Source organism: Ambystoma mexicanum, chromosome 1p (assembly GCF_040938575.1).
Source record: "Ambystoma mexicanum isolate Mex_15411 chromosome 1p, UKY_AmexF1_1, whole genome shotgun sequence".
Lineage (NCBI taxonomy): Eukaryota > Metazoa > Chordata > Amphibia > Caudata > Ambystomatidae > Ambystoma > Ambystoma mexicanum.
The window spans coordinates 381,299,845-381,317,121 of NC_090921.1; the positions used below are offsets into that span (position 1 = coordinate 381,299,845).

The following is a 17,277-nucleotide window of genomic DNA, read 5'->3' on the forward strand; positions in this document are numbered from 1 at the left end:
GTTTAGCCCTCCTCCCCGTCCACGACTCGTGGGGATGATACGGGGACTGACACGGCCGCGATGGGTACGGACGACGAGGTTTACGACGAGGATCTGCCGTCGTCACCTCCCACCCGGGCTTCCCCGCCCGACGAGATTGGATGGTTTCACTCCATGATCGCCAGGGCATCCAAGCTTTTCCAGCTCTGCCCGGAAGAGAAGAAGGAAGGTTTCCTTTATCAACGGCGCGAGGCCAAGAGGAAGACGGTCCTCTCCGTACCTCTACTGGACGATATTTGGGATGAGGGCCTCGCCCTCCTCAAGAACCCATCCACGACACCGGCTAGAAGGGATCGGTACGAGAAGAAGTACCGGGTCCCGGACGCGGCCCCCTTGTGCCTTCGGGCACAGCCGACCCCGGACTCGGTCGTCTCCGCGGCGGCCAGGAAGAAAGCGGGGGGGGGCGCGGCCTCTACGTCGACCTCCCCACCGGACGGCCAGGGAAAAAAATTGGATACGATGGGACGCAGGGTCATCTCGTCTGCAGCGACGACGATTAAGGCGGCCAACGCCTTGGCTATCGTAGCCCGCTACGACAGGGAGTTGTGGTACAAACTGGCCCCCCTGCTGGACTTCCTACCGGACGACAAGAGGGCGGATGCCCTAGAGATCTTGCAGGAAGGAGAGGTGGCGTCGGACCACGCCATTACGATTGTGACGGACATCGCTGACACTGGATTTCGCCAGTTGGGCAACGGCGTGTGCCTTAGGCGGCGTGGATGGCTCAAGGCTACTGACTTCCGTCAGGACGTGCAGACCAGAGTCTTGGACATGCCGTTCGACGGAAACAACCTGTTTGGGAAAACAGTGGACGATTCCCTTCAAGCCATCAAGGCAGGCACGGAGACGGCCCGGGCTCTTGGGGTTCTCCAGCAACGGCGGCCGCCCTTTCGGAGCGGCGGAGGCAAACAGGGTGCCTCCAAAGGTTCCGGCGGCGGATTTTCCACCTACTGTCAAGCGGCCCGTTCGTTGTCGCAGGAAGCTCACAGGGGACGAGGCAAGCCAGGCGAACCCCGCCGTCGTCGTCAAGGCGGCAAAGCCTCGTCGAAGCAGGACTGAACCGGCCGTGGGGTCGGGCCCCCACCGAAGCACTCCGGTGGGAGGCCGGTTGGCGAGCTTCGTCAGCGTGTGGGAGTCCATCTCCACCGACCGTTGGGTGCTGGAAGCCATAGCCCAGGGTCACGCGCTCGAGTTTCTAAAGAGGAGCCCGCGCGTCCCCCCTGTGGCCAGGAAAGAACATCACGTCCCTCAACTTCTCTTGGAGGTAAAGGCGATGCTCAGGAAGGGCGCCATCGAGCTCGTCCCAAAGAGGCTTCGGGGCTCCGGAGTTTACTCGAGATACTTCCTCGTGAAGAAGAAGACGGGAGGATGGCGTCCCATCCTGGACCTACGACGACTGAACAAATTCGTCAAGGCACAGAAGTTCCAGATGGTCACCCTCCAACACGTCCTGGGTCAGCTGGAGGAGGGCGATTTCCTGTCGTCGTTGGATTTGGAGGATGCCTACTTCCATATTCCCATCCTAAAGGGACACCGAAAGTTTCTCAGGTTCGTGGTCCAAGGGCGTCACTATCAGTTCAGAGCCCTTCCCTTCAGACTGAGGTCGGCACCCAGGGTGTTCACCAAGTGCCTCGCACCGGTGGCGGCGCAGCTGCGCCGAGAGGGGATCCATGTCTACCCCTACCTGGACGACTGGCTCATCCGTGCGAAGACGAAGGAGCTCGCCGTGGAGCACACGGCAAGGACCGTCCAACTTCTCAAGGACCTGGGATTCTCCATAAACTACGCCAAGTCCCACCTGGTGCCCGCGCAAGACGCACCGTTTCTGGGAGCAAAGCTCGACACAGTGTCGCTTCTGGCCTATCCGTCGGAGGAAAGGACGAGGGCCATTTTGGGCAAGGTGCAGCGGATGCTGGTTGCGGACGCGGCCAGAGTGAGGTCCATCAAGTCCCTCCTCGGAATGATGTCTTCTTGCATTTACCTCATCCCCCTGTGCAGGCTCTGGATGCGCCCATTGCAGGAGTTCCTGGACGCGCTGGATCCAGACGACGGGCAGCTTCGAGGAGAGGATCACACTCGACGAGAGTTTCCGACGAGCGATCCGGTGGTGGGGCACCCGCGCGCATCTGACGGCGGGCATGGACTTCCAGACCCCCGGCCACCAGGAGACAGTGACCACGGATGCCTCCCTGGAAGGGTGGGGAGCGCACACCGAAAATCTGCACCCGAGAGGCCTTTGGCTCCCGACGGAGAAGTCCCTCCATATCCATTTGCTCCGTGCAGTGTTTTGGGCCCTCGGGTCCTTCCTTCCGTCCCTCAAGGGCAAGGTGGCGAGGATCTTCACCGACAACACCACCACCATGTTCTACATCAGGAAACAGGGCGGAACCAGGTCCCCAGCCCTGTCCAGGGAGGCGCAGGATCTGTGGCATTGGGCCGTCGCCCAAGGGATGTTTCTGGTGCCGTTTCATCTGGCAGGGATAAAAAAAACACCATCGCCGACTCACTCAGCAGGGAGCTGCGCTCGTGCCACGAGTGGGAACTACGACAGGATCTAGTGGACCGCCTCTTCCGACGGTGGGGCACACCACAGATCGATCTGTTCGTGACGGCGACGAACTCCAAGTGCCGGAGGTTCGCCAGCAGGTTTCCCCAGCCGAGGAGCATGGGCGATGCTTTCTCGTTCCCCTGGGAGGGCCTGTTTCTATACGCGTTCCCTCCATTGCCATTGCTGATCCGGCTCATCAACCAGCTCAAGAGGTCACGGTGCAGGATGATCCTCGTCGCACCTGCGTGGCTGAGACAGATATGGTTCCCGGACCTTCTGGACTTGTCAGCGTCCCCGTCAATCAAGCTGCCAGTGGACGCGGATCTTCTCTCCAGGGAAGGAGGCGCCATCCTCCATCACGACCCGAAGTCGCTGAACTTGCAGGCCTGGCTCCTGCAGCGTTAGAATTTGGAGGATACGACATACCGGCCGACTGCAGAGAGGGTCTTGCAAAGCAAAGGCCAGGGCGTCCTCAACTCTTAAATGCTACGGACACAAATGGAAGAGGTTCTCTGTCTGGTGCCACGCACAGAAGATTAACCCTCTACGGATTACGGCTCCCCAAGTACTGCCATACCTACTGACGCTGGCCAAGGCTGGACTGGCGCACGCGTCCATCAAGATTCATCTTGCTGCGATCTCCCGATACACCAGAACCACGGGGCGGACGTCTTTGAGGTCTCATCGTCTGGTGAAAGAGTTCATGAAGGGACTGTTCAGATCGTTCCCGCCGGTGAAGGCTCCGGCCCCGGCGTGGGAGCTCAACGTGGTGCTGACCAAGCTCATGGGACCTCCGTTCGAGCCTTTGCACTCTGCTCCGTTGAAGTTCTTGTCGTGGAAAACAGCGTTTCTTGTGGCCATCACCTCCGCACGACGGGTGGGAGAGATCCAGGCCCTTTCCTGCAAGGCCCCATACTTGACTTTTCACGACACGAGGGTAGTGCTCAGGACGCACCCCTCCTTCATGCCCAAGGTGCCGTCGGACTTCCACCTCAACGAACCCTTGGTGTTGCCTGTTTTCTTCCCGTCGCCTTCGTCGCCGGCTGAAAGGACTTTGCACTCGCTGGATTTGGCTAGAGCGCTGAAGTTCTATGTGGACCGCACAAAGTGTTTTCGGAAGACGTCACAACTCTTTGTGAACTTTGGACCTGTCAATCAGGGGAAGGCTCTCTCGAAGGCTTCCATTTCCAGATGGCTCTCCGGCTGAATCATGTACTGTCATCGGTTGGCAAACCGACCGCTGCCTGGCCATCTGAGAGCCCATTCCACCAGAGCGATTGCAGCTACCACGGCGTTCCTATCTGGTGTGCCCTTGCTGGACATCTGCAGGGCTGCTACGTGGAGGTCGACGCACACCTTCACGAAATTCTACTGCGTCGATCGGGATTCCAGGGAGGAGTCCAGGGTCGGCCAAGCAGTGCTGCGCAACCTGTTCGCCTAAGGTGAGCCTGGTGAGGAGGTAAGATTTGCTTAATGTTGAGTTTGATGTAATGCTTAATGTTGAGCCTTTGCCACCTCCCGTGGTTGTGCATGTGTGTACTGCTATGTATTCTTTATTCATGAGCATGTGAATCCATGCCAGACCCCATGCTGGAGAAGGAACAAGTTACTTACCTGTAACTGTTGTTCTCCAGCATGGGTCTGGCATGGATTCACATGCGAACCCTCCCGCCTACCCCTCTGCGGCTCTTCACTTGGTCATACTGCCACTTCACGTGCTACCAAATCTGAAGATGGCTGCCAGAGGCGGGGTTTAGGTAGAGGGCAGTGATTGGCTGTGGTCAGTATGACGCAGAGACCAGTGATTGGTTACTACTACGAAAGACAGATCAGAAACGAAACTGATACTGGTTTTTTCTTTACCGAGGATTCCCAGCCTGACGACGGGGAATATTCATGAGCATGTGAATCCATGCCAGACCCATGCTGGAGAACAACAGTTACAGGTAAGTAACTTGTTCCTTTCTGCATATATACTTTCATTACTCATCTGGTTACTTATCTTTTTTGTATATATGGTTTCTTCTTACGTGTACGTACGTTTACTCTTGTTTCTTCAGTTACATCTTATTTCTTAAATGTTTTTGTTGTTTAAATGCATCATTGTATCTTCTCCTTATGACATCACTTTGCATCTGTCAGACCTTCTTTACCTCAATCTTCAGTGGTGTCTGCAATTATCATGCTACCTTCTAATTTCTAGGGTACATTCGATACGGGTTGTCTAAGCGGATAACGTCTCTTACACTTGATGCGGTATTGGGATGATACTTGGTGTCATGCACAATGTCTTCCTGTCGTTCATCCAGTATGACAGAGGTGGGAGGGGGGCTAATCAGTGACTTACATGTCTGCTCCTCTACAACCTTATTGCCATTTTTAACAAGGTAAGAGTGTTTCCCAATATTCTGCAAAATAACTTTCACATCACCCGTGTAATCGGGTTCAACAATCCCTGTTGGGACATCCAGTCCATATCTCCAGGCTAACCCATATCTAGATGTTTATCGGATATATGTACCAGGTGGCAGAGTTGGAGTAGGCCAGTTAGTATTATTTTTCTTTCTCTCTGGGTTATGGTCAACTCTTACTATAGAGGTCGAACCCAATGGACTCCCGGGTGGCTACTGTTGGTGTGCTCGCTGTATATGCAAGTTTGGTAAATTTTAGGGTTCCCCGGTTTGGATCAACCGGGCCACCCTCTTTCCCCCACTTTCTATGCAATGATGTCTTTAGGGTTCCTTGTACCCTCTGGGGACCCCCCAACCATAGGCGCAGCCAGCCAAATACCTTTAGGGTCTTGGCTGCGCCCCTCTGGTTGGTCGCGGGCTTCCCCGTATCTATTGCTCGCTGGCGCTCTAGGGTGCTTTCCGGCGTGCTGCAGGGGCTCTGCATCTTTTGACTCTGTTTGCATGTCTCTGCCAGACCGTGTTGTCCTGCAGTGCTGCTGACACTCTCCACAGCCAGACTCTTGGTTCTTCCTCTCTTCCCGTGTCTCCTGAATATTGTGCCTCTCGCTTTTCCAAAAAGGCCACTGGTTTCCCTTCCCCAAAAGTTCAACACGGTTCACAATGCCGCGGTTCTCTTCTGGCTTTCAAAACAACAATCAATTCAAGTCTCTTGACTTACAAAATAATTCCAATTCAATTCCTTTAACCATTCAGGCATTTTAATAGTTCACAAGGGTTCAATTTTATCTCTGTATTTCTCATGCACAAGTAACTGTAGCACAATGCAAGCTTCTTCACATTTGCTTTCTTTGGCTCTTTGCAAATGGAGGGGCCACTCGGTCTAGGCGCAGTTGTCGCCCCACATGGTCCACCCATTACAGGTCACGCAACAGATAACCCTTGGCACTTCTACTTCTGTATTCTTCAGATATATCAATCAACACTGATTTCAGATTCTCCTTGGAATTCTCTTGGCTTTGCCATGACATGTATTTCACATAATTCATTCTGTGGTGTTCGCCTTACTTTCACTTTGCTCATATGTGTTCATCACTTGCTTTGATCTCGTGCTGTATTCACATAGGCTCATCACATCTCTGAATTAGTTTGGTATTCAACAATGCTTGCAGCATTCACAAAAGTACTTCTAATACTTTGCATCTTTCTTCGGCATTCAATAATGATTGTAGCACTCTCTGGAATACGTATAACCCTTTTCAGCTTTATCCAGTATTTAGTAATGTTCGTAGCACTCTTAAAATGACTTATGCCAAGTTGCAGCTTGATCAGCATTCAACAACACTGGATTTAATCTTCTTAGTTTGTTCGTTATGCCGATATGTCTCTCTCCAGCCGTCGAGCGCCCCGGTATGAGTGTTCCCTTCTCTTACACTCACTGGGCCGTTCTCGCTCTTCATGGCCTCTTCATTCGGCTTCTCCGCTTCTTTCAGCTCTGCCGGTTCCTCGCATGAGCTTCTGCAAGCAGCACTCGCCGTCCTCGGTCTAAGCTGCATCTAGCCCCACATTTCCCTAGCTGAGGCTAGCAGTGGCCTTTGGGAGCCCTCGGTGTCCCACAGCTCCTGCTGTGGACACCGGTAAAAGGGGACAGCAGACCTCTTGAACATTGCACAGCCTTCGCTGGCCCCGGCGTCCTTTCTGCACTCCTGCTCAACCCAGCTTCACTCCAGCCGAGTATCCTGCGGCTCGCTCGGCCTCTGCACGCTGCGTTGCTTCCTGGATAGCTCACCCCAGCATGGTTCTCTCCAGGGTGGTTCTCTCCAGCTGCTGGGCGGTCACTTATTTTATACACCTGGGACCTGTTTAGTGGTTTCAGGTGTAAGTCCTTCACTTTAGTTGCCTGACCATAATTAAGCCAATTAGGTGGACGTGCCTGACTTTTACAACCGTACTCCTCCACAGCCTTCTTCCACGTCTCGGTACCAAAGTGTTGTGAATGAACGGAAGTGTGCATTACTCCCAGTTATTTCATCCTCGTCCCAGTTTTAAAGGGAAATGGCTGTGGGACATTGTGGGTGGCAGAAAGGGCCAAAGACTGATAATGGCCTATAAAGGCAGGGGTACTATAGGGTTCTTTTTTACAAGGGAAAGGGGGATGGCGTATCTCACCCAAAGACATCCTGTCGGGATCCAAGAGCGATAGCCTTACCCTGGCCACCTGAGAGGAGGATCATAGGGGAGTAGAAGTGAGGATACCCTTAGGTTCCTCACAGCACCTAAAGGCTTGGTATTCTAGACCGGGCATTCCCTTTTGCAGAGCCTGTCCGCATGCCTGTCTGCTTTTGATACCTTGTGGACCTTATACTGCAAATTATCCCCATAGGGCTTATCTTCAAAGGGAAATTTTAGGGCAGTTAACCTTTTGGGTGTGTCTCCTCCCCAAGCTGGCTGTTTCTATAGATGTGCCCCGTACACCATCATTTTAGAGTTTCAACAGACTCTTCCCCCTGTTTCTTTCACTCAAGTAGGTGTGTCTGGTCGATTCCCTCCTATGGCTTTAATTGCATTACTGCTTGTGTATTGTCTGAAATCATGATTGAGTAGTTTCGGTCAAAGTTGGGTCTTCTTCCTGGGTGAGTCCTATCTTTTAGTTCTCTTTTCCGTTGTCGGCATGCTTGGACCCCATTTATTGTGACTGATGCAATAATATACAAAATTCTTTTCTCCAATCTGAGCACTGTTGCAGTGTGCCAACTGTGAATGTTTATATGTCTTAGAAATTAGTTTCATTGATACATGATAACTTAACAAATGTGTTCCTTTAATTTTTTCCAATACTTTCATTCTTTTCCTTTTTGAATGCACCTTTAACAAGTCAATTGTATCTTCATTGATTGCTTTCAAATTCATGTGATTATATTCATTTATACGTCTTATATAAATCAATTTATTTATTCATTGATTGTCTTCACATTCAAGAGTTCTCCATGTGATTAAATTTTAAATAATCCCAAATTAATCTCTTCTCTCAACACATTTCCCCATGGACTAGTTTCCATGGTTCTTCAGGAGAGAATCTAGCTGAGAAAGAAAATGTTTTCAATATTACCAATGTGTACTGGATCTTGATATAGAGGTCTTTTGTGCATATTCTTAGATCAATTAGTAAGTATTCTATTCGTGTTTAGTACTTACCCTAATTTGCCACTTTCTCTTCTTTCTTAGCTTTTATTCCTATATTTTCTTATATTTGTGGTGTTTCTAATACCTTGAAATAAATCAATAGGTCAGATTCCATTCTTCCTTGTACACCACTATATTCAATTTCTCTGATGATGTTTGGTCATTATATTATTCCAGAGCTATTTAGTAGACTCTCTTGGTTTAGGATGCTATAGCTTTAAAAAAGATTGTGTAAACTGATGCAGTCTGCAACACTTGGTTTCTAGCTTTCAATTAACTGTGGTTCAATTATTTAAATCTTTCCATTTCATACTAATCGCTTAAAGTTGAGTGCCCTCAAATAGTCGGGCACTCAAATGCAAATCCAGACGGAGGTGATAATACTGATGTAATTCTACCTTCCCCTCTTAGCTTTTAATGTCTGCAGAGTCCAAAAAAAAGAAAAAAGATTCCCCTCTCCTTACCCTTGGATTGGATTGTCCAAGCAGCGTACATTCTGTGCTGTATTTTTCACCTTTTTTGTACTTCTTATATAATAAAATACTTTGCGTGGGTGACGTCATCGTGATTCTTTGCGTGATGACATCATCACGCTTTTGCGTTTCGCAGCCATTTTGGATTCCACTTTGTTTACTTTATCGTTCAAGTGCTACATATTAGAATGTAACTTTATTTATTTATGAATAAATACTTGCCAAGATTTTACTAATTGCACGCTGCAATCTCCTATTTGTTAATATACTGCAATTGTATCATTACGTTGCCTCTGGGTTCTGATGGTCAATATATTGTTCTTTTTCAATTTCTGTCTTTTTATTAAGTTTATTCTTGTTTTTTGTTCTACCATGCTCCATCACTGATTTCGATATCTTTTAGATACCTGTCTATGAACGATAAAAGTATGTTGGTCTAGGTACTTATCGTAGTTCCTAATCAACTCTACTGCAAAGATCATTGAAAACAAAGATTGCAATAATCGTGTGTCACACTTTGGATGTGTGCTATGCTAGGATGGTGTCTACTGGAGGCAAGGGGAGAGGGGCAGGGCTTTGTATGTATGTTTACATTATATGGGTGGTAGGTTGCCAATAAAACAAATATAAACATTAAAACGTCTGAATCTGGACTTGCTTATGGTATTGGCCCCATGCATTGTTCACCTTGACAGCCAAGAATCTCGCTTTTTGTCTTGTGCATCTGGCAGTGTTCAGGGGTCGAAATGTAAAAAAATAAAAAAAACGTTCTCCCTGTGAAAGCTATTCACAGAGCATTTCCAAGCACAGGTCATCTCTCACCTGGACAGTAGCAATACCCTACTAGCAGGAATCCCATATGCCACCTTGACCCCTCAAGAATCCATCCAGCGCTCTTCAGCACGCCTCCTCACAGGATTAGAATATTCAACCATCGCCCCATTCCCCAAGGAGCTGCTCTGGCCTACCCTTCAAGTACACATGTTCAACACTGCCTGCATCATAAACCAACCAGTCACAGCCAAAATGCTACTCCACTTGGCAGAGAAATACTCAATCTCTGGAGGGGAATGCACGACCAGAAGCCACCATGTTGTCCGGCTTAAAACCAGAGCTGCAAGGGGGTGGGGGAACAGGGAACCGGCCGATTCCTGCTGTGTACCCTATCTCTCAAACAGGTTATCAATGCAGAGAGACTGCCCCCTCCTTCAGGTAGGACCTAAAGACCTAAAGAGCCAACTCTACAATGAACATCTCACCAATCGCTGATTACTCCGCTCAACGCTATTTCTCCCCCTCAGGAATCCCTGTACCATCTCGGCTTCTCTTGTAACCCCCTTGGTGTGCCCACTTTGTACAGTGCTTGCACTTTATACATTGCATACATACATACATACATGCATGCATAAATGGCCTGGTGATGTCATGTTGCTCTTGATCCTGCAATCCATTGGTCACAATATATTGAGCAATACTTTAACAAGGTAGACCAGTGTCTGTCTTTCTTTGGCATTCATGCTGGCAGACCTTCAAGTGGCATTCTTTTCCCTGCTCTTGCTTTTCTGTAATGGTTTACATTTGGCTAGTGCTTTGTAAATCGTGTGCATAAATGTAAATGCAAAGCCTTTTCTATTACTTGTACCATCATTTTTTGGGTTGTCATTACAATGTGGGCTTGGCTTTGTTTGAGCTGTCATGCTGCAGTGTGTAGGCGTATATGCCAACCCAAAAGCACAAATAAGGTCAGAGCTAAAGACTTCAGGTTGCAAGCTACTAGCCATGCATAAAAAGTCATGTGCCACCTCAATTCTCCCCATGGAGACCACACACCATTTGGTATCCACTAAGAGGCCTGAACATATCACATTGAAATGGAGTACATCCACGCAAAATCGAATATAATTGTGGACTTTGTGGGGTTAGTTGTTTTTAACATAAGATTTGTAAAACTGACTTATGTGAATAAGTCTATCCCCTCGAGATATTGGACATGGAGATATGCAGTTTCTGCCACTTAATAAAATCTAGATATTGCGCATTGGGAACATAAAATTGATAGCAGGATATTTTCTGCATTGAAGAAACATTGTGACGCATGAAGAAAATTTAGCAGCTGTGTTAACGTACCTTTTGAATATTCTCCTCCTCCTGAACACAATTTTCTACAGATCACAGAAAGTACAAGCCCCCTCACACGGGAAGTACTGTTAGGCTCGGTTAATATGAGTGTTGCAATACATTTGGGTGACAAGCCTAGACTTTACAATAGCTTCTTGGTTTGAGTTAGGACTAGAATAAGTGTGTTAGGATTAAATTCAGGTTAGTATAAATGATCCTATACACAATGGACCATCAGCTGTGGCACAGGATAGGGTTAGAGCGCGAGTTAGTGTTTGGAATACACAAACCTCAAAATTTGCACTCGCCACTAGCTAGTGATAATTTCTTCTTGGTGAGTAAGAAATCGTGACCTGTGCAGATCGAGAGACTTTATGTCTGGCTTGTAAATTACAACTTTACATTTTTCCTTTGTAGACTATCCAACAGAATGAGCACTAAATGATGCATGATGTAACCAGAAAGAAAATGGGTGGCTGCAAACGGATGCAAAATGATATAAGTAACAGTGCATGTGTTTATTCAAAGCATCAGCCCTTTATAACCCACATTGCAGCCTCTCACTAATGATCTATTTGTTATTGCACAAAGCGAGCGTAGATATATGCAGAGGAGACTGGCTAGAGGCCGCTTCCAACTGTTGGCTCACTATGCACATGACAATGGATGAGCAGGGCCATTCTTGAATGTAAAGGAGCCAGGAGTCTGTTGTCTCCAAGCTACTTGGAAGGCAACAATTTACATATCTTTTTTTATTTTATTGTGATATAGTTTGTTCAACTTTACACAACAGATATCAAAAGAATTAAAATATTTTGAATAAAATCCATCTCATAATAATTTACTTAAATCCCTCTCTTCATGAGAAAAGGTAGAAAACTTTCACTATTTCTCTCCTAGTAAAGTAGGTGATACAGGCATGGTTATTTCCGTTCATGAATTCACACCACATGAGATTCTCAGATAGGGTGTCCATTAGACCATCTGATCGCATCGCAACCGCCCTTGACTTCACCAAGGATTTGCATAGACATAACACATGTCTCGGCATCTCCAAAACCCATTCCCCACATAATCGACATTCACTGGTGGCATCAAGTGTCCGACACCAGGCACTTTCAATCTCTCTGGCGGACACCAAGCACTTTCAATCTCTCTGGTTACGACCATATTACATTTTATTCTTAGGTAATCCCAAATTAGATAGTGAGCCAAAAAAAAGTCTTCACTGATTAGAATGTGGGCCATGTATTCTGAAGCAAGATTTTTTTTCCTAAGATTGACCACAGCTTGTTCGTGGTCATAGGCAGCCAGGGTATCGCAGATTTTCCAGTGCAAGCAGCAGCCATTTATTGGCCATGGTGCAGAGTTTCCCCACATTGCTGGTTACCATCAGGGGTTTTCTGGCACAACCTTGAGTAGCTAGACTGTCTCCCTCATCAGGGGGGGGGAGCGCTGGGTGCATTGGTGCCACAATAACCACAGATACCACAGGCACTGGGCTTCAATGCAGCATTCCTTTCTCCCCAACCCCTCAATTCTAATCTGTCCTGACAGGAATGTACAAAAAAAAGAGACCAAATGTTCAAAGTCTGACATATTGCCCTGGTCACTTCCTCAGATCTCTTAGAACCTCTCAATTGCACAGTATTTCGGTGGAAACCCAGCTAGATACTGATCTGGGTCCTCGCTCCCCACAGTGAACCTGTGATAGTCGGTCCAGTGCTTGCTGCTGAAGCAGTTGAGATTGTAACTCTCTGCCTCACTCGGGGGCTGGCAGGTGCCAGCTAGACTGCTGTTGGCAGCTGTGTCCGGCGAGCCTTCGCCCTTCGTGGACATATCAGGCCTCAGCTGCCTTTCCGCTACTCCCAGCTCTGAGCCCCACCATCACAAGGCCATTCATTAACTGTTATGGGCAATATGTTCATTTTTCAAATCCCTAGAAATCTTCTCTTCCCCAATCCCGGAGCTTGATTTCCTAAGTGTGCCACATTCATCAAGCTTCTAAATTCTAAATTACATAAATCAATATATAATAATTTTTCTGACTGATTATCAATGCTATAGCAAACCAATTACAAAAGCAAATGAATCCTGTGCAAGCCTGGATCATGTAGCCACAAGCGACATCCACAAAGTTGCATTGTGGAAATTGAGGCATTGGATGCAGTTTTATTTTACTTAATAAATGGTGGCATGTAAGATCTTTACTGTACCACATTGGTTCTGGGCCACATGGATACCTTTCTTTGGTGCCAACTACCTATAAACCTGGGTGACTGCTCCTCTGTGATCTCTTCTTAGAGAAAGCAGTAGCAGGGCAATCCACAGGCAGGCAGACTCTTTGGTTCACTAGATCACAGAATTTAGTAACATGAAAATAGTACTCAACCCTCCTAAATAATACTCATCTATGCAATTGGTTGAGTGGATTTTCCTGGGCCTCGTTAGTGTAGCGCACAGGTTTCCAAAACCTGAGCAGGCCAATGGCAGCCCTTTCTATTTTTTCTGTTATATCCTTGAGGATGTGACCCATATTCTCGGTTACAACTCGAGGCCTTTTCATTCTCTTCCCTGGCAAGGTATATATTTATTGCGAGCTTCTGTTTGCTTACCCATCACTTTCAACTTGTGTTTCTTTTTAAAATACATTAAATACATTTTCTATGCCACTGTTTATCTGTGCAGTTTAGCAGTGAAGGGGTTGTTTACCAGGAATAGGGGTTGAAAGTTATAAAGTGGCGAGTTCAAAAATCAAGGGAATGGCATAACAAATCAATATAAGCTGCAGTAAGCAAGAGAGTCAATATCAAAATGCAGGCGGAGAGCATTCCCAAAAGGAAGAGTGCAAAAGGACAGACTGTATAGTCTGTCCCACTCTACCAGTGTAAAATGGTAGGGCCTGCCTCCAAATGGGTAGGCTGATTCCCCATGTTGACCTGTGATCGGTCCTACTTATTATTAGTATTAGGGTATTTATTTAGCACGCTGACCTAGCTTCCGAAAGCAATGGAGCGCTTTATTAATCGTAGGATTTCTACTGGTTACAAATGTGGAAGGGCAGGTCCTGAGTGGTGTATAATATGCTCCCTTTCTTAAGAGCCTAGTTGCCATATTGGGTGGATGGGTGGAAATGCAGAGGAAGGTGCTTTGTGGGCATTGGTAGCAATCCTCCTCTCTTCTATCTGGCTGGCCTTGGTGTGACTCTGCTACACTGTATTTTTCTGTTTAATGATGATTTATTTACCATGCACTGCAATTGCGCTTTTATATGCATATATAGATTATATCTTACACTATGCTTTTTTTTAATTGGCGTTGGGGCGGGATGGGTGCTGCAGATGGTGGTTAGTGTTGAGGACTTGCATAACATCTTACCTTCACGCCATGTCTTGGAATTTAGTTACAGACAAGTTCACAGAAAGCATGTACGTACTGGCCAATGAACCTTCGGTAGCCTTGTACCGACTTCAGGAACACGTCCGCAGATCCCTGCCAGAGCTGGCACAGCACAAGGTGAGCATGCTTTGGCATCTGCATACTAAACGTTTTGCTCAATTTCTTTTCCTTCTAATTGTTAAACAAAACCTGGTCTGTAAGTGGCCTCTACTGCTTGACTAAATTCTGATATACATATTCATATCTTTTAATAAGGGAAATTCCCTGCCCTCTTTCCCCCTTACTGCCCTCTCCAAATGCACACCTAAATACATTATTCTAAAAATTTGAAGTACTAGGATAAAATGCATACAAACTGTCACGTTTTACCCACCTGGGCACCCTGCTGTCTGCTTCGGTGACTTCTCCTTGGATCTTATGATATCATTAATGCTTTCATTTGGAGAAAAATGTTCTTGCCCCAACACAAGCTGAGCAGCTTAGTAGCAGTTCTATTCGAAATGTAGATTTCTGCCCTTATGATATATAGGCAGTTTATTCTGTTTGGCGGTTGCCCTGCCCTACTTTCATCCTTGTCAATTCCATTGGGCAGAGAACAGGAGAGGTGTTTATTAGGTTCGGGTAACTGAAAATCCCCCAGCTAGTAAAGACCCTTCTAAACCCTGACACATTGCAATCTCTCTTCTTTCACTAGGCTGACATGCAGAGCTGGGAGGAGCAGACTCAGGGTGCAATCTACTCTGTGGAGTATGCCTGCAGGTACAGAGTTTTAAATCATTTTTCCATTGACTCTTTGAGTCTGGATCTATTGTATGCATTTTCAGACTTTTCTACAGATCCTTCCTTGTACAAGAAGGGAGCCACCAGCAGCTCTGAGGGTAGTACTGCTAGGGGGCTGGGTAGCATGTCTGCAAATGTTCATTGGGTACCTGTGATAACAGTTGAGCAATAAATATGAAGGCTCATTCAAAGTGATTTATATTTTTCAATGTTTTATTTCTTACCTTCAGAGAAACAGTATGCAGGAGGAATTAAGCCTCAGAATGTTGTGAAACAATACTCTCAAGGGAAAATCTATATCCAGTACACCTAAACAACGACACAGCCTCCGTCCAACCTAATGTTTGCAAGTTAAATTCCAGTAATGTTTAACTTTAGCACCCTCTCATTTGCAGAAATGTATAAAGTCACTGGTGGTCTAACATGACCTAAAGGGGAAGAGAGATTCCAGTTCCACCCAAAGAAACTATGTCCACATGCCTACATTTAAAAAAGCTTAAAGAAGCACTCCCAGTCTAGTAATATTTGCATATCAGACCAAGGACTGATCCAAAATCCCCTCTCTGGCCCTTGAAAGCCAATGGCCAGAAGTGACACCCAGCATATGTTTCCTGCTTCTCCAGATGAGATGCCCCAACCCCCATAAAAATAAAAATCCCCAGGCTGTGTCATTTTGGTTACAACGTACCACTTAGGTTCATGGTGTACTTCAAACAAACTGGGATGTCCACTGTATCAGTGATCCTGTTAGGGATTTTCTGAATCTGCACTGGTGTGGGGTTTAAGAGACCAACCCCGTAGTTTAACAAGGGAGTTTTCCACATTTTAGTTTAAGCAAACTCTCTATGGATAGAAAAGGCTGAGCAGTAAGGTGTGCCTATGTATTAGGCTAAAACACATGCAGGTTAAAATCTAGGAGACTGTATACTACACCACACACATAGAAAGATCAACACATATGTCTGCACAATAGGTAGCTCCAAATGGGGACTAAACACTTAAAAATTGCACACACTTATAAGCACAAATACAAAGCAATCACACAAAAAAGGAACGACAAATGATTAAGCAAAACGTATTATATGCTTTGCAGTTATCTTACAAAATGTAGTCCTTTCCTTGCTAGGCAAAGTCTCAAATTCCTGAAGGACTAGCTCGCAGGTAAGGGTTTCGGTTAAATCGCACTTTTAGAAGAAAATCTGGTAAACCCTGGGAACTCCAAATTCAAGCTTACTGAAGCGTCCCCAGGAAGGCATTCCTAACCAGGATTCCGCTGCCCACAGTCCAGTAAGGGAGGTTTGGGCTCTAACCCATTGAATCCTTATGAGACGGGTGCACCAAAAATGTTAAGTACACTCAGTCCCCAGATGCTGATTCACCCCCGGGTAAGCAGGAATCACAGGGGTTAACTACTTGTGTCTTTGGTCTGGGTTCTGGTGGTTTAGGGGCAGCAGGTACAGTGGTTGCTCTCGGTGTCTGGCTTGGGTCTACAAGGCTCGACAGATATACTAGCCCACTCACCGAGGCGAGGATATGTCCAATAAGAGTTTCACCTTGCATAGCTGGGGTTTGTGTGACATCATTGCACCAAAAGTGTGCTAATGGCAATATGCCCCATTTTACAGAAAGTGCTGATAAATATTGTCACCCGTCACCATGGGGTGAGTGCATTTCTCTTAGGTCGAGTATGTAAACTAAGGAACTCGCCCTGCAAGTCTAGCGGGATTTTTAAGAATTTGCAAGGCCTGGTATGGCTAGTGGTGGGTCCGATCTCCTGGTGCAGGTACAGTAGAGATTCACCAGCTGGCCAGGACAGACGTCTGTGAAATATGACAAATTCAATCCCCCCCCCCCCAAATAAAAGACAACCCCTTGGCGAGGTGACACAAGCCTGGGCCATTCGGGCTTGGATCTTGATAGCGTTAAACCACAGGTTCCAAACAGGCCACTCTTCTCTGTTGGGAGGAGCTGCTGCAGGCAACGAGTTTCCTGGGCCAAGAGGTTAACATCTGCCAAGCGTCAGGTCTCTAGGTAAGACTGTGTCTGGTGCTGCCATAATGGCCCTTCAGTAGCTTGTCAGTCCCCAGGATTCCTTAGTGGCACTTCTGAAGTCTGACTGCAGGACAGCAGTGCAGTATGTAAGACTGGTTTGACCCACCAGTCTAGTGGAGGAATGCAATGATTAAGGTCTTCCTTGGTTGCTGAAGGTCCGAAGGTTCCCCGGTAGCTGTCATTAGCAAAGATTGTTCCCTCAGTTGCAGTTCATTTGGCTCTTTTCTGCATTGTCTTCGTTCTTCAGACTCTTGGTTCCAATAGATGGCCTTCAGAC

At 47.1% G+C, this 17,277-nt stretch overlaps 1 protein-coding gene across 3 annotated transcripts in view; it reads left to right on the forward strand.

Annotated features, from left to right (window-relative positions):
* BORCS8 (BLOC-1 related complex subunit 8) overlaps positions 1 to 17,277 on the forward strand; it is a 101,616-nt gene that overhangs the window by 52,439 nt on the left and 31,900 nt on the right. The window contains exons 1-3 of one of the 3 annotated variants that reach the window (XM_069649125.1): positions 11,187 to 11,271; positions 14,173 to 14,285; positions 14,863 to 14,927. In XM_069649125.1, coding sequence (XP_069505226.1) covers positions 11,211 to 11,271; positions 14,173 to 14,285; positions 14,863 to 14,927 — 239 coding nt within the window. In that variant the 5' untranslated portion in view covers positions 11,187 to 11,210. Of the gene's footprint in view, positions 1 to 11,186; positions 11,272 to 14,172; positions 14,286 to 14,862; positions 14,928 to 17,277 lie in introns of those variants that run through there. The other 2 variants (XM_069649123.1, XM_069649124.1) reach the window with 2 other exon arrangements.